The 27,884-nt window shown below is 43.8% G+C and overlaps 1 protein-coding gene across 1 annotated transcript in view; it reads left to right on the forward strand.

Moving 5' to 3' along the window:
• Positions 1–27,884, forward strand: part of TENM4 (teneurin transmembrane protein 4) — an 873,376-nt gene that overhangs the window by 565,801 nt on the left and 279,691 nt on the right. The window contains exon 8 of the mRNA XM_078658490.1: positions 24,884–25,054. Coding sequence (XP_078514616.1) covers positions 24,884–25,054 — 171 coding nt within the window. The remainder of the gene's footprint in view (positions 1–24,883; positions 25,055–27,884) is intronic.

A 27,884-nucleotide genomic window follows, 5' to 3' on the forward strand; every position in this document is an offset into this window, starting at 1 on the left:
AAAAAGTCAATTTTGAATACACCGCTCACCATGCTGCAAGTATTGCTAAGGCAGACTGCATTCTCTTAGTCCGTGTTCTTGTTACTAGTATACCTGTAGTATCTTTGTGAAACCATATTGTAAAGTCTCTGCGATCCCAAAACGACCTTACACAATCTGCATCTGGGTGAATTTCCAGGTGGTTTAATACCGGATTCATCCCTTCTGATCGCACTGTACTCCAGTACGTCAGGCTGTAGATGTCATCCTTATTATCAACCTGGGATCAGACCACCCTCCTTTATACCTCAACCCAAAGATGCAACTTGGTGGTGTGAATAATTGATTACTATCCACAACTGCAGCTTCCAATATTTCAAGGAGAACCAGCTAACAAGGTATTTCAGTGAGTTAACTTGTGTTGCAGAACATACACTATTTACATGGCCTCTTAAGGCTGTCCCATTGGCGGGGTTGCTCTTGAAGGTAAAGGTCTTGGAATCATCCACTAAACTGATACCTGTAAATCTTTGCACTCCGGGCTATATCTCTGCACTCAGGATATTGTCATTTTAAGTCTTACTTTAAATCTGCCTATTTTAGACTCCGTTTGTCCTGGAGCCCAAACTTCTTCAGGTTTCTCATGAGGGTGGTGTGCTTTTGATATTCTTGTCTGCGTGTTCTTTGCCCAGTGCCAGTCATTTGTCATTAGCAGGTTATCCAGGTCTACCTCTCTATATGGGATGGAGACTTCCAGCCTTCCATCAAGTCATGTAGGATTTATTGTGGGTCATCTGGGTGATTGCTTAGGTGACGAAAAAAACATATTACCCTGGAGCTGGTAAATTTCCAACCGCTGATACAACTCTCGATATGATACCGAATCATCATCTTTAACACCTGGTGTTGACGCTTTAATCATCTGTTCTTCCAGATCCAGTTTTGATTGACACACTAGGTCTTAGCAGGTTATGGCTCAGCAGGGATAAAGCTGCTTTCCTGAAACAGCGGACATTGTTCTATTTCACAGCGCTGCTTGAGGGCACTGGTAATAGCGGTTGCCACTGCAAACAAGAAGACGGGAGTCGCAGAAACGAGGAAGGGTCAAGAGGAAAGGAAGAATGGAAGTAATGAGGATTAAGATAAGTGGTAGATAGCAGGTGTAGGAGGACTCGCATAGAAAGCACAGGAGAAAAACAGAGGTAGAATAAAAACTGGAAGGAGTGGTGAAGAGGAATAAGTGGCACTAGAGCACGTAGGATACAAGGAGAGAGGAGACGAGGTGGAAAGTCGCAAGTCTGAAACCAGCATGGGCACAACAGGAAGAAAGGAGATGACAGACAAGCTGGAAAGGAGGAGAAGGAAGGACATGACAGGGAAGGAGCAAAAGTACGAATAAGGGTAAGAAGTTGGGCAAGTCAATGTAGGCAGTGAGTAAATCTCAACTCTCAGAAGGCAGAGATCCTTGTCCTTGGACCCTCCCCCACTGCTTGAAACAACACCTGGTGGCCCTCGGAAACCCACCCACCCGACGAGCCATGCCTGGAACCTCGGCATCATCCTAGACTCCTCCCTCGCCATGACTCGCCAGATCAATGCCGTCGCCTCCACCTGCTTCAACTCCCTCTGCATCCTCCGCAAGACCTTCAAGTGGATCCCCCGAAGCCTAAAAGACCGTCATCCACGCACTCATAACTAGCAGACTGGATTACGGAAACGTCTTCTATGCTGGAATCAATAAATCTCTGCTACACAAACTCCAGACCTTCCAGAACACCGCAGCCAGACTCGTCCTAGGCACCCCACGACATGAGTACATGACCCAAAACCTGCGAGACTTCCACTGGCTCCCCATCGAGAAGAGAGTAATCTTCAATCTACTCACCCACGCCTACAAATCCCTCCTTAACATCGGACCGAAATACCTAAACTAAAGAATCTCTTTCCACGCACCCAAAGAAACCTCTGCTCCGCCGACCTCGCTCTACCAGAGACCCCACGAATTCACAGAACCAGAGCAGGCAGAAGGGCCTTCTCCTAGTTCGCAGCCAAACCTGCAACAAGCTCCCAGTCAACACCAGATGCTCCCCACCCTGCACACCTTCAATAAGAGCCTCAAGACCTGGCTTTTTGACTGACACGGAGCGGCACCTCCCACCCCCACCCACCCTGACTTGCGCCCAGCGCCTTGAGACCCTCACGTGTGAGTTGCACGCTTTAAAAGCCCCTGATTGATTGATTGATGAGAGAAGACATGAGAACGTGAATGATTGGAAACGAGGAATGGGACTAGATGTGGTGTGTGAAGGGGGAAAGGGAAGAGAGCCGAAATGAAGAACAAATGGAATCTGGGAATGGAGAGGAGGACGTGCAGTAAAGATGATAAAAAGTGTATCACAAAACCAAGTGCTTATATTTAATGCTAACGTCTTCCTTTTGAGGGCCATTCGGTTCAGTGAACCTGAAATGGGCCGTGGTCGCTTCTCCTCTCTTTTAGGGTGCAGGTGTGGGGCTTAGTTAGCTCTGTAGGTGTAAGATAGAACTAGGGTGTTGGGTGTGGATGTGATAGTCTGGTCTGGTGGCTTAGTGGACTAATGCCTCCACTGCACGGGCTTGTGTTCGACCTCATGGTCACTGGTTCAATTCCCGGCTGGTCCACTCAGCCTTTCATCCTTTCTGAGGTCGATAAAATGAGTACCATTGAGTTGCGTAGCAATAAGCATCTGTTATTCCGTGCCAAGATGCCCCTTTGGGGGTGAACGTGAGCTTTTACAAATACACATGTTATGTTATAGTATATCTTGGTGGTGGTGTAGTCTACGGATGTTGAGTATATAGCTCGTAATGCCACAAGTTTGCTGTTTCTAAAATCTGTAGGTATTCAATGTTTCTATTATCATATTTAATAATTAACAGTTTAACAATCAAAGAAAAAAAGATAGGCTGAGTTGACCCCACAGAGATTTTAACTTGTGACTTGAAGATAGATGGACTGGGCTAACTGCGCCTCCTTACTGACTGGGGAGGTAATGCTGGAGGCAAAGACAGTGAGGGTCAGTGGATTGAATTCCCAAACATGTATGGTGTGGCAAATCGACAATTACTAGGGAGGTTTGCTACTGGTCCCACCTGGGACCTGAGCATCCTGATCTCTGAAGAAGAGGAAGCATTGGGCACTGGGGCGTGTAGGTTGTGGTGCACGGTTGAAGTTGTATAGGGTATAAATTGTGTTATGGATTATTGTCGCACATCGGTTGTCTGTAGGTGGGGAATTGGTGGAAATGAAGGGTATTAGTGATGTGGAACAAAAGGTGTCATATGTTTGGTGTAAACATTTACTGTGCTGGGAATACGTGGTGGTGATTTTAGGGTTAGGGGTGGTATAGTTTGCAGTAGATGGTGTGGTATTGTGAGTGTGTAGTGGGCACATGATGTAGGTTATTTTGGAAGGAAATCATGGCATAGGGGTGGCATATGGTATCAATTGTAGTGTCTACTGACCAGATTGCTCTGTGAGTTAATACTCTCAGTTGAACTCTGCAGTAAGCTGAAGATCTTCACCTCGTCAAGCACAAACCAGCCTCACATCCTTCTGACGATGGTAAATTAAGTGGCACGGCATAGGGTAATAGTAGCACTTGTTTTTACAGTGCTTAGGCTTGGCAGAAGTGCTAAATACAAATACAAGTCATAGAACGATGATTAAAGGGGACTGTTGGCTGTGTGTTGGTGTAAGGAGTAGACTTGTAGGGTGTAGGTGACAGGTGATGTAATGTGTATGCTGATGGTTGATGAATTAGCATGTGGATCTTGAGTCTGTGCGTTCCAGTGGTGATGCTGGTGCTATAGTTGTTGCTTCCCAGGATTTGTTGGCGTGTGTCTGTTTGCAGGTTCCTGTATGATTATGGGCACTGCCACTGAAATTATGCGATTCTGTGCCGGTTTTTACATAATTGTTGATTTGCCACATTTACCACATAATACATCATCTGCTGCATAATCTACAGTTTTTAACAATAAAAAATGTCTAGCTCAAACAGTTTAAAAGTTAGTAAAAATGCAGTGGCATGTTGCAACCTAGTAAAAGGCCCTTTGCAAAGGTTGACTGGTCATATTTCGGTGGCTTATTGCTATATTTGGGTTTTAAACTGATATTAATGAGGTACAACTAATGCCCAGACAGTGTTAACAAGTTTAAAAATGACTAAATAATGAAGTAATACTATCACAAAATGTGCTGTATAGTGCAGCATAATTTGCCTTTTCTTGCTGCATAATTTAATCAACTCTGCCACATAATTCCAGTGTCCCTGTATATGGGGTGATCTGCAGTGATTAGTGGGAAGCAGAAAATTGAGGTCAGGGGTGTTAAAGGACTGCTGCTAACAAGTGTATAAGACGTGCAAGTGAGAATCTTGCCAAGCCGCCGCAGTCCTTCACCTTTCCAAGACTTAAAAAAATTATTACCATTACACTGTTTAACAAACACACCTGATTTGCTCCCTGTGCCTACTGGTGATTCGTGTGCTGTGCATACTCCTGCCATTAACTGCTGGACCGAGAATAGTAGACATTTCGTCTAATCTTCATTTTGTGCCCTGGCTCCAGGTCTGGACAGAATGACTCATCTATGTGTTACCCTGAAGCCCACCATGCCTCCAGAAGCAAACTACAGCTGAGATTTAATTTTTCTGCTTTTTGCCTACTATCTTCCTTATTTTCAGCCCTTCGGATGACGAAACAGTGGTAGCAAGTAACGTTATATTAAAAAACACAAGAAATTAACTTTGCAACACATGATCGTCATAAAGATTTCACACCCTTTGTCAGCCATATAATTAAAAAATTAGAGGGGGGGGTCGAATTTGTATGGCGTGAACTTGACCCAAAGGTATTGGTTATCAGAGCGCTTTACATGAAACCCAGTTACCTTACACAAGGACGCATTTGTTTTCGGGGGGGCTACTGACTTTGATATCAACGAAAGCTATGAGAGATTTTGAAATATTGAATACAAAATGCAAATGGGTACAAGCATGCAGAATTGATCTCATGAAGGTGGAACAGAAACATAAAACGATGATTTTAATGAATGTATATATGCAGTGGGATAACAGGGAGGAGTATGAAAGGGAAATGAAGTATTTTAAAGAGGATGTAGACAGTACTCTAGAAAAATTTCCCGTAGAGACAATATTAATAATGGGGGACTTTAACCACAAACTGAACCCAAAAAAAGCTGACCTATGGAACAGGGAACAGTTAGAGGTGTATGGGATAAACCCGGCCATGTTCCCACGCGGGGAAATCTCGAAACAAGATCTTGGTTTAGTACACACCTTAGGAGGTAGGGGTTTTCACTGCGTAAATGGGAGAGTAGAGACAGACTCCCCAGCAGGAAAGACATTCATTCAAGGGCAACAAAATTGCCAAATTGATTATATATTCCTGCAGGCCTGGAGTTTCAACCAGATCAGGGATTTTAGGTTGGAACAAAAAGAAGTGAGTGACCACAAACTCCTGTATATAACAATAGCAGGGGGAAAAGATCTACTGAGAGAAAGGGTGATCACACAGGAGGTCGAGTATCCCAAACGGGTGACGACACGTCTCACCGAGGAATACATGGATAAATTGAAGACCATGCAAATAAAAATAGCACCGGAAAACTGTGAGAATAAAAAATTGGAATGGTTTATAGGGAAATTAGAAGAGGTGGTTCAATGCTTAAAAATAAAACTAAAAGGGAACCAACTCACAATGGTTAAACTTACAAATCGATGTAAAGGGTTCTCTGTGGTGTGCCAAAATAAGAAAAAGGAGCTACGTGCAATACAAAGAAGACAAAAAAAGAACTTTACTTTAGAGAGACAGGACCAGTTAGTCAAGCTGAAAAAAGAATTTAAGAAAATGGTAACCAACGCAAAAAGGGAATATAAAGAAAAATGCTGGTTAGAATTATTAGAAGCCATAGAGAATAAAAATCTAAGGCAATTCTGGAGATTAGTAAAGTCTGTAGCGGGTACATCAGATGGAGATATGAACTGTGTGGTGAGTGAGGCTGCATGGGAAGGGTACATAAGGGATCTGTATGGGGTAAGAACCCCTAGAAAGGAGGTGGAGTCTAACTTATGGCAAGAAATCTCGGATGACCTATTGCATCAATTCAAGGAAGATAATGTTGAGCTCACAATAAGAGAACTCAAGCTAACTCGGGCAGCAGGGCCGGATAATCTCCCTGCGATAATAATGAAATCTGATGTAAAATGGTGGGCAAGATTTCTAGCCAAGATGTTCCAGGTAGTCCTAAAAGAAGGGGTAATGCCACCAACTTGGAAGGGGGCTGTAATTAGGCCAATCCACAAGAAAGGGAGCAAAGAGGAGCCACAAAATTACCGGCTAATCAATCTACTAGATATAGGCGAGAAAGTGTTCTCTAAAATTGTGCTGAAACAATTGGGTGCATGGGTAGATGAGTTTCAAATAATACCCACAGAACAGGGTGGATTTAGAGCAGGCCACTCCACAATAGACCACGGATTTGCACTATGGGCGATGGCGATGAAGTCGACGGAACAGAACGGCAAGTTATGCTGCTGTTTCGTCGACTTCAGAGCAGCCTTTGATTCGGTGGACAGGGCCTGCTTATGGGAGTTACTAGAGAGACTGAAGATCCCTAAGGATCTACTCACTATAATAAAAGAACTCCACAGAGAAAACTGGGGTCAAGTAATTAAGGACAAGGTGGGCTCTTTAACTCTAAAAATACCCATAGCAAATGGACTAAGACAAGGCTGTGTGCTGGCCCCACAGCTCTTTTCGATCTTCCTGTCTGACCTTCCGGCACATCTTGAGGTGGAGGGCTGTGCCAGCCCTAAAATGGATGGCAATAAAATACCCTGCCTACTGTACGCAGACGATCTAGTGATAATAGACCAGACCGAGAGGGGCCTACAAAGGAAGCTTAACGCCTTCAATACATACTGTGCCAGTAAATTATTAACAATCAATTTAGATAAAACCAAAACCCTATGCTTCGGGAAAAAGATAAGTAAATTTACATGGTATATAGGCGATCTCAAACTGGAAACTGTTAATGAATATCGATATCTGGGTTTGTGGTTCGATAGAGTTTTAAACTGGAACTCCCACCTGGATACCCAAAAAGCTAAGGCACTCTCTTCCATATGTGGTTTAAAAAGGTTCAATGGGGTATATGGAGAGATGTCACACCGTCCTATGCTGAGAGCTTTTGAAGCAATGTTACCTTCTCAAGTTTTATATGGCGCTGAGATCCTTTATTTGAGCGGTAAGGGATCCTGGGACGTGATAGAGGGGAATTGCTTAAAAAGACTCTTATCCCTTCCAAAATCTTCAATGATACAAGCCATCAGGATAGAAACAGCTACAAAATCCTGGAAAATACAAACCCAGATGGCTGTGATCAGATTCTGGAAGAGATTGGAAGACCCCGAAAACCAAAAAGTAGCATATTGGTGTCGCAATGAAATACTGAGAAGCGAGCTAAAATGGGCAAAAGGCTGTAGGGACAAACTGAAAGGAATCTGCAAAGCATTGGAGATTGATTGGGACCAAGAATCGCTTCGGGTCCTTAGTACTAAAGGGGATCTGAAGCAAAGGGGGAAGGAAGTTTCTAAAGCAATTGATATAGGCTACCTAACAAATAAAAAATCAGTGGCGCATATGTTAAAAGCGTGGTCCAACGAAAATTGGTTCCCCTACCTTGATAGACTCCCGAACCGCGGGTTCAGGCAAGAGATCCTGAGGTGTCGAATTGGGATTAACCCGTGGATAATAAATAAAGAGCTTAAAGCAAAAATGTTAGACCATGAAGGCTGTTGCAAGTGTAAGTTGAGAACCAAGGGAGACTGGCCGCATATTCTGTTGGACTGCCTGTTTCTCGTGGAGCAGAGAAAACTATGGTTGCGACCGGTCTTCCTAAAATATGGAATAAAAACGAGGATGCAGGCAGCCAGCCTCCTAACAGAAATACCCTTCATTGATATTGTAATTGCCCTAGGGAAATACTTAAAGGTGGCCCAGAGTGCACTGAGACCCAAGGAAAAATGTAGTACTGTATGAATTTTATATTGACTGAAATTTGCACGACCTTAAGAAACGTGAATAGGTTTTAAACTTTTATAACATGTTTTTAGGTATCGTAATTTTTAATTGGTGTCTAGCGTTTTATAAGTGGAATTTGTACCTTTGAAAATGAAATATAGAACTGCCTTTCAAAGAATAACATTTTAAAAAATAAGTATAGGTATTTATTGTATACACCCCTTATTGTGTTATGCTCACTGCTTTGTTTAAAGACTACGGTCATAATAAACATACATTTTTGACTTTGACTTTGACTCATCTATGTGTTACCCTGAAGCCCACCATGCCTCCAGAAGCAAACTACAGCTGAGATTTAATTTTTCTGCTTTTTGCCTACTATCTTCCTTATTTTCAGCCCTTCGGATGACGAAACAGTGGTAGCAAGTAACGTTATATTAAAAAACACAAGAAATTAACTTTGCAACACATGATCGTCATAAAGATTTCACACCCTTTGTCAGCCATATAATTTAAAAATTAGAGGGGGGGGTCGAATTTGTATGGCGTGAACTTGACCCAAAGGTATTGGTTATCAGAGCGCTTTACATGAAACCCAGTTACCTTACACAAGGACGCATTTGTTTTTGTTAAGCACGGGGAGATAAAGCGATTTGCCCAGAATCACAGGATGTTCAGCGTCATTGCCGAGACTTTAACCCGGTTCCCAGATTTGAGATCAACCGCACTAGCTGTTAGGCCACCTCCTCTCTATTTGGCTTCCTGTTGCGATGGTTTGTAGCTAGACTTAGTAAAAGACCAGGTTGGTCGCGAGGACTCATGCTTTAAATGTTAACGTATCACTTCATGCAGGAAGTTTTCAAACCAATCAGAATATGTTTCCAGGTTTTTCCCAGAATGAGACTAACCTTTCCTTTCTTAACCCCTTGAATGCTGGTGACGGAACCACTCCGTCACCAGCCACGGACGCGCTTGTATGGTGACGGAATTGTTCCATCACGGCCCGGCCGCCGTGCCTGTGCGGCATTAATTCCGCGCCTGCGCTGAGCGTTCCATTGAGCGGGCGGGGCCGTGACGGAACCACTCCATCACAAGCACAGCGCACCCGTGGCTGGTGACGGAGTGGTTCCGTCACCAGCATGGCGGTGCCGCGCAGCCCCCCCTCCCCTTCCCCCACCCTTCCCCCCCCAGCGCCGCAGCGGTATTACCGCCGCGGCCAAGGGGTTAAGGACTGGTTAAAGCAATCCTTCTGTGGACACCCACACAAGAGGAGGGGTGGAGAGAATTAACCCAGTAATCCCATTATAGCAGTAGTCCCAGGCACTGAAGAGACTACTTATTGTGCGGATGTGCACATTGTGCAAGGGCCGAATGCTGTCGCTCACAGTCTGGCAAGGCAGTGGCTTCAGTCAGCTGAGCCTGAGCCCCATGCTGTATGGTGTGGTGGGCAAAAGCAACATGTGATTGACACTGCAGCAGAACAGTGGGAAAAGAGGGCTGACTGGAAGACTCTGTAAGAATGCATGGAAGGTCTTGGCTAATGTCCGAATTGAAAATGAAATGCATCTTTCGGCTGCATCTTACTTTAAGAGCATAGACGTCCAAAAAGAACGTCCAGTGATGGGTGCTCTTTTGAAGGCAAGAAACAGGATTGAAAACGCGGACCCTGATATCGAGTCACGTAACATCGTGTAAATAGGGTGGCATGACCATTGGAGAAGCACGAGAAATGGTGGCAATAGGGAGAGGCTTAACCACCAGAAGATGCAGATAGCCTGAGATAAAGATGGGAGGTTACGCGACTGCCGCCAAAAACTGTCAGTTTGTCTGTTTGCGCATCTCCAACATTCCCGCCTCGTTTAGATCCTGGGGATTGGTGGTTTTCCTGTTAATTTATCCAACACTGGCTCTGCCATGGTAAAAAAACCCTCTCAGTGGATCCAACAGCAATGAAAATGGCGGTGTCCCCCCCTTCAGCATTTACGATATTGTTTCATAAATACATCATGGGCCACACCACTGTGGACTTGGATGGATGTTCCTCCTGCAAGCCTCGACTGATCCTCATAGTCAGTCTAAACAGTATTGGGTTCTTTATGATGCCTTAGGTTGTTTGATTAGACCCCTATATCGGTGTATTTCTTTGTATATATTTGCATTGGTCAACCTGCCCCCAACAAAGCCGGTGCAGTGGGGAGGATAGAACTGCTTCGGTGTGCGATGTTGCTGCCTTTCCCTTGTTGCACGAGCTCACCTGCATCACTCAGAAATGCTCACGCCTGTTTACACCTGCGCTCGACATATGCTCAGCAGGCAGCCATCCTGCAGACACCAGGTACAAGCTAGTAATGTGCAGCAACGCTTAAACCCCAGTGAGAATTCTGGGGTTCCAAATCTTTCTATCCTTTTAAAAGAGGCTTCATTAAGGAAGGGGCTGTAGTTTTCACGTGAATGTGCAATTTCTGGTTCAGTGTGTTATTTTTTTCTCCATTCTGTTACTCACTGCGTTATTGAACTTTTGTGGTATTTACACGAGGTGCACATCAATGAGAGTACACCTGGACCACTTTCAATGATTATTAGGAAGAAGAATTTTTTAAAGTACAGGTCACATGAATTAAACATTTCAGTTCCCATCACTTCTCTTCTGTTAAAATTCATGGATTACTTATGGATGCAACTTTGTCTATTCTACCCCGATTATTGCTTATATAGACACTGCACAGCCATTCAGGGGACTTTCCTACCTGTCCCCCTGGCTGGAATACATTTTAATGTTCTTGAATCTAAATGTATTCAACTAGCCACTGATGGTACACGGGTTATTTTCCTGCTGCTTCTCTGGGTTGCTGGACCATAAGGCAGAACACACAATCCCACCGCAAACAAAAAACCTGTGTGCAACTCCTGCCGCTCAACCACAAGTCAATCACTGAAATAGCTGGTTGGGAGGCCTGCGTTAGGTTATCTGTCCTCATTTCTCAAATTGAAGTGAGGAGCCCAATGGGAACATCTGTATCCTAATAATATACACACAGATTAAAATGCCATTTAGCGTTGCCGTGGGATGATCGTTTAATTGACTTTAATGGGGAAATAAGCTCTCCGCACCGTGGCCCAAGATGCAGAGGGAATCAAGAACAGCAGGGTTGTGTTGCTAAAAAGGAAATCCTTTCATTCAAATCACATACTGCGGAAATGTTAATATGTTAACCGGTTGCGAGTGCATCCCACAAACCAAATTAGCTGTAGGCATTCTCATGAGGAATGTCCTGCAAATCTTAATTTGCAGACTTCACATTAGCAACCTCAGAAGGATGACATGCTGACATGCCCCAGCATCCTCACCAACCTCACGCCCTGACTATGTTGAAGACACTTCTTTCTTTTTTCTTCCTGTGTCTGGGCTTGATGAAGGGAGGTGGCATCTCCCTTCCCTCTGCTTAATGTGCCCTGAAGAGTTTTGTTTGATGTGTAGGCTATCCAATGACAGTTTGTAGATCTGGACATAGTGTCATGACCTTGTGCCAAATTGTAGGTCATTTTTTTTCTGTCATAATACAAACGAAGGGTGGATGCATTGCCTGCTTTCCTTTGACTTCCATTGAGGCAGGTTCATTTTTGAGAAGGGGTACTCATGCAGTGTTATTGTTTTTGTTTTCTTTTTTGGAGTTTTATATAGCGCGAACTTGACCCGAAGGTATCGGAGCGCTTTACATGAGCACCAGTTTCATTACAGATGGACACATTCATTTTGGTAGGCACTGGGAGTTTAAGTGATTTGCCCAGAATCGCAGGATGTTGAGCGTCCGTGTCGAAACTGTCCCCAGTTTCAAGGTCAACCACTCTAGCCGTTAGGCCACATCCTCTCCCCGTTTCATTATCTAGGAACCGCTACGGACCAGGTGCGAGTTTTGTTAGTCACCTGTACACCTGCTGAATCAGGCAGCACAGCACTCTTCCAGGGTCCAGTTGGGATCTGATTTCAAATGCTGCTTCCAAAATCTGATCCTCTCTGCTCCTTTGTCTGTCACAACAATGCAACTGTAGCTGTAAACCTGCCTGGCCACCACCTAAACCAAGCTGCCCCCTGTCTTTTTGAAACTAAACAGAGTTTGTTTTCATCAGCTAGTGGTACTCTTCCACTGGGGGTCCAAGCATGTCCAACTCAAAAATTTCTGACCCAACCTCACCTCCTGTACAGAGTCCCTGGGCTTTTACAGATGCCAGTGCCTCTTTCAAGGGCCATGTGAAAAAGAATCCTACGCAGAATGGTACCAGCTGACCACGTGGCAGATAAGTAAGCCTTTCCCTCCTCATGACAGCTTTAACTCATTGAACCCAGATCTTCTGACACTTTCTGTCCAGGTTTTCCCTGAAAGCTGTCCTGTATGTCTGCTTCGTCAACACCCAAAGAATATTTGATGAATCCCTCCCATTTTAAAGCATGTAATGGTCACTCCTATCACCCCATGAAAAGTCAGGTTCTATTTTGTGATCTACAAAACCCTCATTTTAAAAACCAGATATTATCGCCGACAAGCTCCATGTCTCTTATGAACTGGACACGGTACACAGCACATAGCTCTCAAGATTCAGTCAAAAAGGCTCAGTAGTAACAGGCAAGGAAGATTTCTCTGTTCATGGCAGATACAACCTCATTACCAACTCTCTAGTACCTCTTGAAAGCAATAGCAAACCTCCACTTTACCATAACCGTGTCTATTTCTAACTCTTCTGCTGAATTACTACCAGACCTGGGTGAGATTTGCAGAATTTCCTTTGCTGAAACTACACAAAATTTCCCCCAAAATACAAAAAACTATGCAAAATTGCACAAAATGCTCTCTTTTTTAGTGAAAAATCCATCCTCATGCTATTTTTTTTGTAGGAAATGCACCTTTGCGAGGGCGCATTGTGAGCTAAAAGATGGTGCAAAATTGTACGTGTTGCGAGCATCAGCTGCTTGCGTTCTGTTCAGTGGGGTTATTAGTATGCCCCTGCTAAAGGACTTTTCCCAAATGACACCTGTTACCTGATGTGGCATATTCATGGGGTTTAGCATTAAAGCATAACAAGACATGCTGGAAATTATGCAAGATGACATCAGTGTAAATAATTTTTCACTTGGTCCTAATGCAGTGTCCTAGCAATAGCCCCCAAACTCCATGGAGCCCACGCAGCCACTGTGTACGGTTGGGTCTGAGAGCTCCTGATGGAGTCCGGAGTGTAGGGGGCGGCCCTCCATGCAGTTTGCGGGGAGACCCCCACAAGTTTCTTTACGCCACTGTCCTAATGTCCTAATTACAACTCACCTGCACCTGATCCATATCTCCAAAAATTGCATTAGGTTCTATACCGCGAGCTTTCTAAAGCTACTCGCACACCCTCTGAAACCATGCGTGCTTAATACATGTTTCCAGTTTATTACATAAAGTGCTCCGCTGCCCTCTGTGCGCTCAGGTCTGGACTACATGAATGCCAACAATCAAATAAAATATCTTTTATTGATTTCGATACAGTTCCAAAGCTACCTGGGTCTCTTACTAGCTTATGTATGTTATGTGTTGCCACGCGGTATCTAATTAAACATAATCCCCAGACCAAAAGAACGCAAAACTGCTGGTTCCCTGCCTGGAGGTAATGTCTTGTATTGCAGTGATGGTCTTTGGCTCCTGGAGTGGCATGGGGTCTGAATGGACAGGCAATCATTAACACTCCTTTGTTCTGTTGGGGTGTGCTGTGCAAAGGAAATGCTGACTCTCTGAAGAGCCCTGGATCACCAGTTCATCAAAAGATGACCCCTTCTTCAGTCACTTTAGGCTTACAACCTGAAATGTTCATGCAACCCTTGTGTTGTACCCTTCAGCTGCAGAGCTCTCAAGCTCTCTTCTGCTAGATGGAACTTGTTTCTCAGCCTTTGTATCTTTTTGGGGGGCTGGCGTGGTAGCACAGTTGTCTTCAAAAACAATGATTAATTCTTTAAAAATATACATAGATTGGTCTATGGCTCTACTTAGAGGGGGTGCTTCATGCTTACGTTTGGGTGTTGTACCATTCCGCCTCCTATGATGTGCTTGTGCATAAGGGAGTATTTTACGTCTTAAAAATACACCATCTTCACACTTTAAAAGTCTTTATTTCATGCATGCATTCTGCACTTAAAAGAATCCGAAAGTACAGAACGCCAAGAAATCCTTTTTTTTTCCTTACTGCATGTTTTAGCTGCAGCTTTAGTCAGGAATCATGTGTGAGACAGACACACCCACTTACACGTGTTCATACACTCACATAAGTGCATATAATCTAGCCACATGAAACACAGCCAGAGATGACAACATTTAAATGAGAGGGTGTGGCTTAACGGCCTGAGCTGCCGACTTCAGAGCCGAAGGAAACCGGGTTCGAATCTGTGCATCAGCGGCAACATCCTGTGATTCTGGGCAAATCTTTTGATCTCCCGGTGCCTACAATTCAGCGCCTTCAGGTCCTTGGGGGTGATTTGCCGTCCTTTACAAATCCCGGATTTATTTATTTATCTGTCTTTTCTGTGATAAAGCTCGGAAACAAAAGCATGCACAAATCCAGTGTGCATGCATTATCACTTTAAAGCGAATTCTGTTGGCCACGCCAATGCCTGTTTAGGTTGCTGTCTGTCAGTTGAGTTTACATTTTCCCAAGACCACATTTCTCACCAATATGTGAATAACTACTAAGGTTGTAATTCCGAGTTTGTTGGAAACCAGGTGCTTTTTTATCAACTTTGATATGCAATCATGACCAAAACCCTTTATGCATTATGCACAAACTTTCAGGACTAACACTGGTCTAATCCTATTGACTTTGTCAGGGATTCGTTTTTTGGGTCAATAGGTTAAGCGATTTCAGCGTCAGAAGTACAGCTGAGCATTGCTTAAACCTATCCTATAAAATAGGTAAATAAACTTTAAATGTTTATTTGCAATCTGGTATTCCAAAATCGTTGTACGCAGAGTGCCAGACTTTTTGCGAATTTGTGGAACACTGTTCTTCCTATAAATGAACCCTTAAACAGCAAGTAAGGTCCGACTGGGACACAAAATACGCCCTGGCACCAAATTAAAAGTGGTCCCAATTGGTGAGTAAAATAGCTAAAAAATGTGGCCCACATTTGCAAATCACAGCAATTTTAAACGTTTAAACACAAGGTATGTAGGTGTTTTGCAGAGTATCAGACTGTATGCATTGGTGCTTGCTGCAGTCAATCTTTTTGATACTATCAGAGAGATCAAAAGTAAACTACGGCCCATCAGCCCCTAAAACCGGCCCACAAACTGCCTGAAAAACAGCTCATAGGCACATACATGCCAATAGACATGATTCAAGTGGGGGGGCTTTAGATTTTTTAAGCAAAAAATGGCTTCACTTTGGCTGTCTCCCGCCTAAAAAATTGCCTCTGCTTTAATTGAAGTCAGTGAGGGGGGGAACCCTTCCCCCCCCCCCCAATTTCATTTCTAAAATCTCCGACTTTCCTGGTCTAAAATGTTAGCAATTATGTACACTGATCTGGTGGCCCAGTCTTTGGGTACTGCCAGATTGCACTAATAGGCCAGTCGACCATCCCAGCAAGTGCAAAGAACAAATAGGCTTACATTTAGTACATATGGTCAATAGGGCCGGACTGGCTGTGCGGGCACTTGGCATTTCCCCGGTGGGCTGCCAGGGTTTGGGGCCGATTTTGTTATAGGGCCGTTCTTGCAGCATAGCTGCAATATCGTCCGCTGTAACGAAATCGGATGAAACAGGCTGTGGCAAACAGCTCGGTCGCATCCCCAACACCCTGTGGGGCCGGCTGAGCACTTTGCCAGGGACAGTTTTGGTTCCCAATCCGGCCCTGATGATCAATATCCGCTGATCTCTCTCTTTTTAGGTCGTGAAGGAAAAACACAAAAGGACGTTTTGACGGGGAACCACAAAATATGCAAATGTATGCCAAAATCGTATGCATGAAACTAATTCCATATGTTGAGTTTCCACATTTACTCGTTTACATTGTCGTCAGCAGCGCAGCTTTCCTTTTCCGGCCCGCGCTTATTGTCTGATGTGAGTGGTTACATTGTAATGATGTCCACCTTTGGGACTATGTATGGTGGTTCAGTCTCCGCTTCACTTGATTTTCCTTTTTCATGCTAAGCAGTCTGATATTACACAAATAATGAGTTTTAACAATGAGAGAATAAACCTTCATCGTTTCTTCCCAAAGCGCATATGAAGCTTTATGTAACTGACTCTCCTGGTGGAGCATCGCTTCCTTCCTCCTCTCAGACATTGGCATCCATTCATTACCTTATCTCTTCACACTGGCTCACATGATTCTATGACTTTTAAATTGTCTCAGTCATCAACATTCGTTTCATTTACGTCTAGTTCTCCTTACATTTAGGAAAATCAGAATTTCTAGGATTTTTCATAATAAAAATAAAATGCAATGGACTTTGCCAATGACCATTAGCTAACACTGTCCGACCACCACCCCACCATACCGTAACTTACTCAGATTATTACCAAACACATTGGAAATGCCAGCTTTTGACTTACTACGTTAGAGAGTTTTCCAATAACTTCTTACCAGTATGAGAAAACTTTAAGTAGGCCCTGCCATGTGGTCCAGGTCATCTTTCTTTATGAACATAGACCCAATTACATCCTGTCAGTATGCAAACACATAAAAATAAGCCGTTGAACTAGAGCCTTGAGTCTACACACACATTTGTGCGTCGGCGAGCAATCCGTAAGAGCCTTGAACGTAACAAATAGGCTTCCTAAGTAATTTCTTCGAGAACAGCAAATCATTACGCAACAAACAGTGCACGTTTTGCTGCATGTGCAATCAAACAAAACATATGAACACAGATTGAACATTATGGCGCAGCAGCCATTTTATAAAGATGGAGTTGCGTTCTAAGTTAGACCAAGTTTGGTCTTTGCCTGAAAAACACATTTAAAAACTCATCATTACCATTTTGTTTCACTTGTATTAACTCCACGTTAATGCACCTATATGATTCTAATGGGGAATAACTTCCACACACATACTATCCATGTATGCTCTCATTCACGCACACAGATGTTCTCACGTGTACATGTGTGAATTTGGAACTTTGTGTGCACTATATCTCGTTCAAAGAAACACGTCAACAATTCTTTTAAAGCAGCCGAGCGCAGTAAATGTCTCCAGCCCAGCCTTTCACCCTGCCTGTTAATATCACACCCGCTATCGATTTGTTCGGCTATTTATTACTCTTCCCTTCGGAGGCCAAGGACGCCAATAAGCTAGCGTGAAAAGGGCTGAGCGCGTTTTCTGCTGACCGTGGCCGTTTATGGGGGTCCCTTCTGTTTGGGTGGACCAGCCTTGCCCTGTCTCCTCCATCGGATCTATCACTCTCTCTCCCCCTTTTATCAGCATCGTCCAGGGGCTGTCCCTTCTGGCGCCATTGTTTGCATCTGTTTTTCATCCCAGGGGCGTTTTCTTCTTTCTGACGCGCCCATTTTGTGCTGAGTGGGACTTTCAGCTCGTTTGGTGGGACAAGAAGGGCGCTGAAGGATGGGAGGGGTCGCTTAGACAGCAAGATAGGTCCAAGTTAATACCAAACTGAGGGCGTCCCCCTTAAGAGCGGGGTCTGGGGTCTTTGAGGGCGCCGCTTGGACAGACCCGCAGCATGAAAGGGGGATGTCAGAGGCGGGCCTTGCATTGAATCTATAGTGAGCCCCTGAAGCAGCACCTTTGACCCCAAATAAGCCTAGTCACCATTTTGATCAAACCAGAGCACCCCCTTTTAATGGGATGGCTTTAGAATGATGCATGCATATGGAATTCACGCACTCTCTTGAGGTTTCTCCATCATGGAGTAGAGTATGGTGCATTTAAGATGTGCATTCCTAGCTTTTTCCTTTTTCTTGCCATTTTCATGAACATCCTCAAAGTACAGTCCTCCAGCATAGTATGCACCATCATAGACTCAAAAGGTACTCTGTACCCTTAACTGTTCGCCCAACCAACGTACATCAGTTCTTGCGATGGTGGCTGTAAGTAGTGGTCGGTCACCAGGACACAAGTCGTAAAAAAAAGAAGTAGGGGGGACGCTGTCACCGAAAGTGACGTCACGAAAGGTGCCGAGCTCCTCGTCCCAGAGAGGCCAAAGAGTAAAGTCCAGCTGATTGGCAGGGGGGACCGTGTCCACCCGGTAAAATAAGTGGGGGGATGCCGTCCACCCGCGTGGTACCCCGACTCGAGCCCTGTCGGTCACACTCATTCCTGTGCAACTCCCTTCTCTCCCTGCCACTCTCTGCATCATGCCATGCCCTCCTTATTCCGCCACACTCTCCTCTCCATGGCAGGCTCTCCGCACCCTGGCACTCCCTCCTTACTCTGCCACCCTCCCCTCGCCCTGCCAGACTGTCAACACTCTGCCACGCGCGCCTTACTCCGCCATGCTGTCTTCAGACTGTCCACACTCTGCCATGCACTCTTTCCTCGCCGTGCCAACCCTGTCAGCACCCATAGCCCTCGCCAACGCTCTTAGCGTCTTACCCTACCCTTTCGCATGGTGTCACGTTTGCAGCACCCTGGTGCTCTCCTAGAACCCCGCCACCCTCCTACGCTTTCACCAGCCTTCCTCGCCCTCAACACTCTGCCAGGTTTGATGCACCCTGCCATGCGCAGAGCTGGTCATCACATTCTTGGTACCGTGTCCTCCCATTCAGCATCCTCAGCTTTTTGTGACATTTATTGCTGATTTGCACATCGTATTGTACTGTAATTGCATCTAAATAGCGCTTACTACCCCTGACGAGGCGTCAAAGCGCTTTTTCTGCGACTCCGGAACCCATAAAGGTTTAGTGAAAATATAAAAGTAATTTGAGTGGTGGATATGTTAGTCAGTTATTTGGATTGAGAAGGATAGAAGAGGGAAAAAGGTTTGCATTTATATAGCGCTTTCTACCCTTGATGGGGTGTTGAAGCGCTTTTTCGGCGAGTTGCACGCTACTTCAGAATCCAGAATTCATCTTGTGAACGTATCAGATACGCATCTACCACAACATAGTCAAACATATTTAAATTTAGGTTGGGTGGCCCGATTACTGATGCCCCCCCCCCCCATGTAACCTAAAGTAAGAACTGTGATGGCATGGTACCAACATGTGACAGTCAAAATATCCTCTGACAGATGTTGCGTCCTAATTATCGTTTACAAAAATATCACCTCTATAGTTAATAAAAGAAAATCTATTCCCCCATAGGAAGATATTTTTGTAAATGATATATAGGACAAGGTGAGTCTGTCACACGATATTTTTGTCAACGTTATTTTGGCATACCTCCCAGGTTGAGGAATTCAGAAAACCGAGATAGAATGTAACCTGAGAGCAAAGAATAAAAAACCACAGGTGAGATCTTCTTCAGTTTGATTAGGAGCCTGGACTTGGATGCCGCAATCTGAGGCAGGAAGCAAAAAGGCATTTTTTACCCAGCAAAATCTAATTTCTTTCTGCATATTTAAAGAAAATCCATGTCAACCGGTACCAAAGGCCCTTGTGGAGGGAATGCTAATAAATATGGCAACTGTTTAATTCGGGAAAGCAAAATCACTGAAAGAGGACGTTTAACGAAACTGTTAATTGGGCAGGGCTGCCTCTGAGGCAGGAGAGCATCACTGGGAGGCATGTTCAGAGCTGGAGATGGCGCTGTGCCCAGTCCACCTCGCGCCCCGCTGACAAGTCGGAAGCCAAATTAAGAGTCAGTCGTGTGCTCTCTCCCTGGTTCTCTTCAGCTCTGTACCGGTCCCTTGTTTTGTACTCCTTGTTGCTGAGCATCTGTGCTTTATTCTCATCCTATTCCTTTGTATTGTACAATGCTCGTTTACGGACAGACGCGTCAGTACGCGCCGCCATTTGTGGTAAAAACAAAAGCAGAACAGGCATTAGGAAGCCGGAGGCAGGAAGGCATGTCCATGGAAGCACCAGTCTAGCATGGCATTTGAGTTCTGGCTGCCCATCTGTAATGTGTCCTCCGTCCCTATTGGTAGGTGCATAATCCAGTACCGCGACTGCCGTTGAGTTTGTTGATTTGCTATGCTGATGTAGGCTGCCCCAAAATCACACAGAGCCTGTTCGGTTGCAAAAGTCACATTAAATAGGATCAGCCCATTATGGGTGTGCAGTTCACAATGCACAGGTATTGTGAGCCCCACAGCCCATGCAACTCAGTCTTATAGGGAGCTGATGCAGGTCATAATGCATGGGTGCTCTTGTCATGTTGTTGACACGTTTCGGCCTTCTGTGGAGCTGATGCGGATCGCTGTGCATGGGTGCGCTGCACATGAAGCTCGCGCACACCAGTCTCATAGTGAGCTGGTGTCGATCAAAATGCATAGCTGAAGATCCTCTGCACCAAACTGTTTACATATATAAGCTTTATAGGCAGGGCCACTGGAATTAACTTCTGGAGAGGGTTGAGTAAATTGTGTGGCATAATGCTGCACATTTCGTAATATTACATTATTATTTCGTAATTTTTAAAATTGGTAACACTTTCAGGCCATTGGTCGCACCTCATTAGTACTAGTTTAACACCAAAATATAGCAATAAGCACCAAAAAAGTGGGCAGTCCAGCTTTGCAAAGGATCTTCCATCATGCGGCAACACATGCCACAGCATTTTTAGTAACTTTTGAACCGCTTGAGCTAGAAACAACATTTTTGGGGTTAGAATCTGCAGATTATGCAGCAGTTGATGTATTATGTGCCACATGCAGCAAATCTATAACTATACAAAATTCGCCGCAGCCACACTATCGCATAATTCCAGTGGCCCTGCTTATAAGCAAAGGATGCATATCACAATGGATGGTTTTCTGCACTAAGCAGTTCCCAGCCATTATCCTCATCTGTAGCGGACAACAATTCTGCGTCTTTTTTGCTAACTGTGCTTGGCAATCCCATGGTCTCTGTCACAGGGCCTTCTTTCCTGGGATTGGCCACCTTTGAGGCCCCTTGTATTCTCTACTCCATCCCCACTTTTATGTCCACCCGAACCTTTTCTATTTTAAGTCTCTACTTCCCCCTCTATCTCTGCTCCCCGATTGCAACTTGGTCCTCCTCTTAATACCCTTGTCTGCTTCTTTCAGTCCATCTGCCTCTTTTCCTCCCCCCCTTCACCTATCCCAGACAGACTGGAATATCAGATACAAATGCCACAATTCCAAATATCTTCTCGTATAATGATATTTTGTGATTACATTTTCAACCATACATCCTGGTACGCACCATGTGTGGATAGAGCCAACCATGTCCATTTCCGGCTGCTCTACTGTCTAGATTCACCAGCGGAAGAGAAACTTGAGAAAAGCAAAAGGCTGGTCCTTGCCAGGCACACAACCTCCTCCCACAACTCCCCCCTCGCTCCCCCTTCTGTTAAATGGATGGAGCCCCCAAAAACCGGAGACTCTCTCGGGCCAAGGAGGAGAACCAAAGGTCCTCTAGTGAATGGCGGACTGATCACAATAACTTCCACGTCTTGACCCTCCTCTATATTCCTCAGTTGAGAGTAAAAATATCAGTCTTTGGACTCATTGCATCTGATCCATGAAGATTCATTCGACTGTATGACCTGTTTTTCAGGATACAGACTTCAATGAGAAACAACATCTTGTTTTTTGACATGAATATATGATTTCTTAGCACTAATGCTGGAATACACCCAGAATGTAAAATAAAAAATATGGAAAGTTGAAGGATGACATGTGCTGGTATATAAACAGAAGGTCTCAGATTTTTGTGGGGGACAGTGTGATTTAAATGTGTTACATACATTTGTAAGGCCATAACATGTTGTTAGTTGTGGGAAAGACTATATCGAAATTAGAATAAATCAGCTGTTTATTCATTTCTGGTCCATTTATGCTTGGAGATCGATTGTATAAGTATGCCACCTTTCTGATGAATGTCCTATGCTGGGGTTTGTGCAGATTTGCATAAAATATCGGAAACACAATCTGGCCTTATGTGAGTCCTGAAAAAAATAATGTATTATCACGTAGCTGATTTTATATATATTTTTAGTTTGATGCCTTGCTTTATCAGGGTTTTTCGTTGAATTCTTTTATTGTTGTTGTAATAGCATAGGGGAAATCCTACAAAATAAAAAAATATTAACCCCTCAACAACCAGTGGTGTAACGAAACTTGAGGCCCCCCCCTGCAAAGTAAATGGAAGCCTCCCCAGACCCAGTCAGGAGCTCTCAGGCCATCTGCCGCCCGTGCACAGTGCCGAAGGCTTACCCCTGGAGCTCAGGTGCCCCCCCACACTGAAGGGGCTAATTTTACACCGCTGTCGGCAATTTACTAAACGCCAGGTGCCACTTCCACCTTTCAGGGTGTCCTGCTGGCTGCTACGGTAATGCCCTTCAAACCCGGTGCCTTCCCGGTCTCACAATCCGTTGCATTTATCTGAGTTGGATCTCAAGACTTCTTAACCACTTAACTTTTGTAACCTCTCCATGTCTTTTCTTTAGTTCTTTTTTTGTGGTGTAGAAATGGATTGCAAACGCTAGATAACTTTCATAATAATTCAACGGTTCTCATCACTGCACCGTACATGGCGGTACACCACTTTTAGCCTTCTCCCACTATGAAAGGTTCTTGGACCATGCTCTCTCTATTGTATCAATTGTCTAGCAAACTCTTTATTTGGGCACTTTTACAGTATCAAACATTTCTCTATACCCAGGGTTCTCAGCCTTTCATCTGGTGGATTTGTTTTTTTGAAATTTGATTTTTCTCAATGCGATGAACATTAGTCAAAATTTTTATAGTTATAGGGCAGATCTCTGAAGCAGGGACTTTCCCGTAAGTCACGAGTCGGGCCCCTACAAAGCCAGACACCCACCAGTGTTAAAATGCCACCCTTCATGCAATCCATGACTTTTTTTACATTGTTTGAAGTTAAGGCTTTTTGATAACTCACTAACAAATTTATTTTAAACTGTAACTGCAGAATCAGAAATCAGAAAAATCATGGTGGTCAAGTTTACAAAGTAAAATGACAAACTAGGTTTGGACATCATTTGTGTCGATATGTTGGGTTTCACGGACCTCTTTCTTGTGGAACCACAAATAAGATCAAATATTGTTTTTAATACAGCCCATAACAGGCACCTTTACGCTGCAGTGCAAACATCTCAGTAGGCAGCACAACAAATTACATGTATAAGTATAATGTAGATATAGCTTTGGATTCCAATTATTGCATTTGTCATCGGCTTTCTATATAAAAAAATGAAGTCCCCTTATTTGTGTCAGATTGAGAGTTGAAAGATTGGTTTAGGGTTTAGTGGAAACGGAAAATGTCCCAGTTTCTTGAGGAATTATTGAGTCCAGAGCAGGGATCTCCAGCCTTTTCTGTAATAAAAGCTATTCTCTTTTATTGACAATCATTCCAAGCTACTGATAAATAAATGTAAATCCAGTATTTGTAAAGCGCACAGCTTCACGGAGGCATCCCGGCACTGGGGGCCGTCGGGAAGATTAAGCGAGCTATTGCCCACAGTCACATGGTGCTGGGCTGACCTGCCGCCGATTTCGGGGATCGAACCGTGAGCCCCAGCGTCCAGTGTTGGTTGCCCTGGACGCAGCGCCACACCTCTTCCCTAATATTAGTAATGTAATGCTGACCACCCCATCCACGATTGTCGGCTCTGATCACATCAGGCAGGGTTTACCAGCAGTAATGTAAAAAAAAGGCTTTGACAATTTGAATTGCAATATTACATGGGTAATGTATAAAAGCTGTAGCTGCAATCACCCTGGCACAAAATTAAGAATAGGATTAATCCATTTCTCCAATTAAAATAATGCAGTAAAATACGTTTTGAAATAAAGGCAAATTTTCTCCAAACATCAGCTTATCAGTTGTCTAGTCTTGAATAAATGCATTTTAATTTTGGTATGCATACAATAATTGAACCAAACAAAAGCTTCTATGTTTGTAAGCTGAACTGCACACAGGAGAGCCACTGACAGGTAGCTGGAGCTACTGGTAGGGTGGTATAATAGAAAAAATCTGCTGCTGGATTCCTCTCTGGTTTTAACATTTTCTATCAGAAATTGAATGATTTTCCATTACCACCGAACTCTTAGTCCTCACTATGCACATTTATGTGTCCAGATAAAATTTTGATATTTGTAGTTACCGTATGTCTTAACTGTACTTTATGGTGAGGAGTGCTTTTGATTAGAGATGATCTTGTAACATTGTTTTTGAAACTTTTTTGCTTTGTGCGGGAACACAAACCCCTCAGAACAAATCCTTTACACGTTATGCTAGAAAAGATATCTATGAGTACCTTCGAAACGCCATTTGTAATGCAGTTGAATTGCCGTTGCCCAGTGTTATGTGCAGGACAAAAATGAGAAACGCATATGGTAGCCGAAGACTATTGCAGGTCTTGCATAAATCACACCTACAGTCTAATTTTGCTGCGGTTGTTTCACAGATTGATGGTATTTCTGTTGTTCTCATGTTGAATATGCTGTTTGTATTGTGCTTGACGTCCTCCAGTAGTTCTAATCTAGCTTTAACGGTCTTCAGAGGGGTATACGTCCAAACACGTCATTGATATGTATGTTGTTGACAATCCTGGCATATTGGTACCATGGGGTGGTTGTTTGCACTGATGTCGCTGGCAGAGTTAAGAAGTAAATTGAGGGTGCACAGAAAGCTCCTGCAGTTTTGATGCAGCGCCCCTGCAGAAAAAGGTGACTTTTCTCATTGCTCACTGCAGCCATGCACCTGTTTGGCCTAAACTGGCACCTACAGCCGACGGATTCACAGATGTTTGAGATCACGGAAGACCGAGCCAGCAGTTGGCCAGTGCCAACGGATGTCACCTTATACCCCTCGGGGGGCACAGGGTTAGAGTTACCGGACAGGAAAGGCAAAGGAACCAGCGAAGGTATGCAGTGTTGTCCATGTTGTGAGTCCTCTGTGTCCAATTCTGGTTCCCGGACATCTTGTCTGGTACCCCATGAGCCATCTGTCCTCACTCTTCATCTTAGAACACCTAGTTTTCATTCTCTCCATCTGACGTGTGCATCCTTCCACCATCTTGTCCTTTCTTCTATGGCGTGTGCATCCTTCCACCATCTTGTCCTTTCTTCTATGACGTGTACATCCTTCCACCATCTTGTCCTTTCTTCTGTGTATAGTTGTAGCTGTGGTGTAATGGAATTCTGTTCTAACGATAAAGCTTTTCTCTCTTTGGACCTAATACCAACCATCAGTAATCACTTGATATGAACATAAAGGCAAAAAAAATCTTTGTTCTATACTTTTTTTTTTTAGCTTTTTTTCATAAACATACGATCATGTGCCTTTGAGGAACAGCAGGTGGGAAGCTTCTTCCAATTGGATCAGGATAGTTCTCATTCAAGATTGATGGTATCTCTGCATCATTCAATGACACTTTATCACAAGAGTGCTGTAATGATAGATGACTATTACCCTCCTGAGTTCTTTCAGATACCCAACCAAAAGACCATCAAGTATACTGGGGTTGCCGTGTGCCCCTCAGAACCTGGGTGTATAGTTATGAACTACAAGTGGTCCTGTCGGTTGTCACAATTCTGACATGCCCTTCACACCTGAAGAAGCCATTAAGCAAGCTGATAGCTGCTGACTTTGATATGCTTCCCGTCACATTCACCATGAATTCATTTGAAAGGGTGGTGTGCATGCAAGGCTAAGGAGTTTGGGGCAATTCTTACCCCATTTTACTCACCTTGTGTACCCCGGCTGGGGACCAGGATGGCATTGAATATACATGGATGATATTCCTTAGGATGCAAAATTGGTGGTCCTAGATTTTCTCACTGGAAGCTGTCCCTTTGGCTCTTTAGTCCTGAGGAAGACCCACTAAGATGTTTTTACCATTACAAGCAATCGGAGGGTCGAAACGTCAACGTGAATATTCTGTGTTCTGTCAGCTATCCTACAAGCATAGAAAATAAACAGTACAAGGATACTTTGAACTTCACTAGTGTGGACATTTGACTACATGTATTTTCTATGTTCTCATGTCTGTATGTGAACACTGTGAATTTCCTTAGTCTTCAAGTGATATATGTCAGTTTAATTCACTGTATCTTATGTATTCTGTGTGTTGTGAACAGCCTAATAATACATGCCATTGATGAACTGCTCTCTTTGTGTCATGTTTTATGGACAATAGAAAGTACATAGTGCAGAGGCTTGTAAGAAATTATATAAACTCTTGTAATCTGCCTGTTCGTGATCAGTCCTTGACCCTTAAAATTCATGTTCAGTAAATGGCATTTTATCACAATTTATGTCTCAACCATAAGACCATGGCAGGACAATAAGTGGACCTGAATGTTGATGAAAACATTACTTGTATTAAGAAATCCCTTGGTTTACTTGTCACTCCCTTAATAAATTTGCCAAACGGCATCCAAATGCGTAGACTCTTTTAGGTTAACAAAGTCCAGCATCCTACATAGTTGTGGCTGGTATTTTTTATACAACGAGTCATGTTCAGTAAGAACTGAAGATCAGCCCCAAAAGCTAGAGAATTGATCAGGGTGGTGTATGTACACTTTCACTTCTTAATGGAAGGGCTTAGAATCAGTTACGGTTCAGTCCCTTTCCTGGCCTAGAGAACTCCAAAGAGTGAGTGATCGGATAGGTAAAGGTCTAATATTCTGGGACAAAGAGGGCCCGGACATTTTGCAAGCTCCTTGTGGGGAAACTCAATTGAAAGCAGACATTAAAACCACCTAGCACCAATTAAATGGTCTCTTATAACGTGGTCACTCTTTCTTTGCTGTGCTTGTTGAAGTTATCTCCAGGACAGCCACTCGTGCTCGTGAATTGTCATCCTGTCGTCCATTACTCCTTTCCAATCTTTTGACACGGGAATGGTGGGATGGTTACTGTAAGAATCAGAGGTTATATAGTCATAGCATTGTCTATGCTCTTAAAAAACTAAGGCCCTCTGTTTACAAGAACTCATCCCCTTTATTAAGGCAGTGTTCAGTTTTGTAGATTAACAGTTGTTCACAGGAGACTTATAAGGCCAGGTACCAGGAAGACTTGTGCACGCGTCTTCACCCTCAATGCTCTGTAGATGTGGTACAGCGTCCTACACCACCCATTAGATGCCAATATTTTCACTCATGTTTTAAGCAGACTGGCTGGAAGGCTGGAGGACTAGAAGTAAAAAAGATGCTACATAAAATGAGTAGGTCATTCAATTTACTCTGTTTTATTTACACCCGCCACAACTTTTTTAAAGCAAGTTATGTGACTGTTGTTATGCATCTTAACATAAAATACCATCTTATTTTTTTATAGACTTGGACCCCCCATCCCGCCAATTTTCTTCCTGTATTCTAATACCAGTGAGAGTTGATTTAGATGTATTTAATGTTGTCACCTTTCTAGATGTTTGCTTGCAATGCGGGCACAAAGAAAAACTTTTAAAATGTACATAAGGTGTAGAAAGAACTAAAGAAGTAGTTCCCTATGATCATCATAACACGGTAGGTCTGACACACAAAATGTACTCATTGTGTGCTATAAAAGTGCCAAAGACACAGTAGAGAAGTTGTAAGAGTCTTTATTCACATCAAAACACCATCACAGGTTCCAGTCTGCTGTAGAACCTTCAGGCGAGAATGCCCTGGGCTCATTCCAACTGGGTCAGGACAGGAGGGGGAAGAGGAATGTACCAACTAGGTAAAATATAACACAAATAATCGAACCAA

This window comes from Lissotriton helveticus, chromosome 8 (assembly GCF_964261635.1).
Source record: "Lissotriton helveticus chromosome 8, aLisHel1.1, whole genome shotgun sequence".
Taxonomy (NCBI): Eukaryota; Metazoa; Chordata; class Amphibia; order Caudata; family Salamandridae; genus Lissotriton; species Lissotriton helveticus.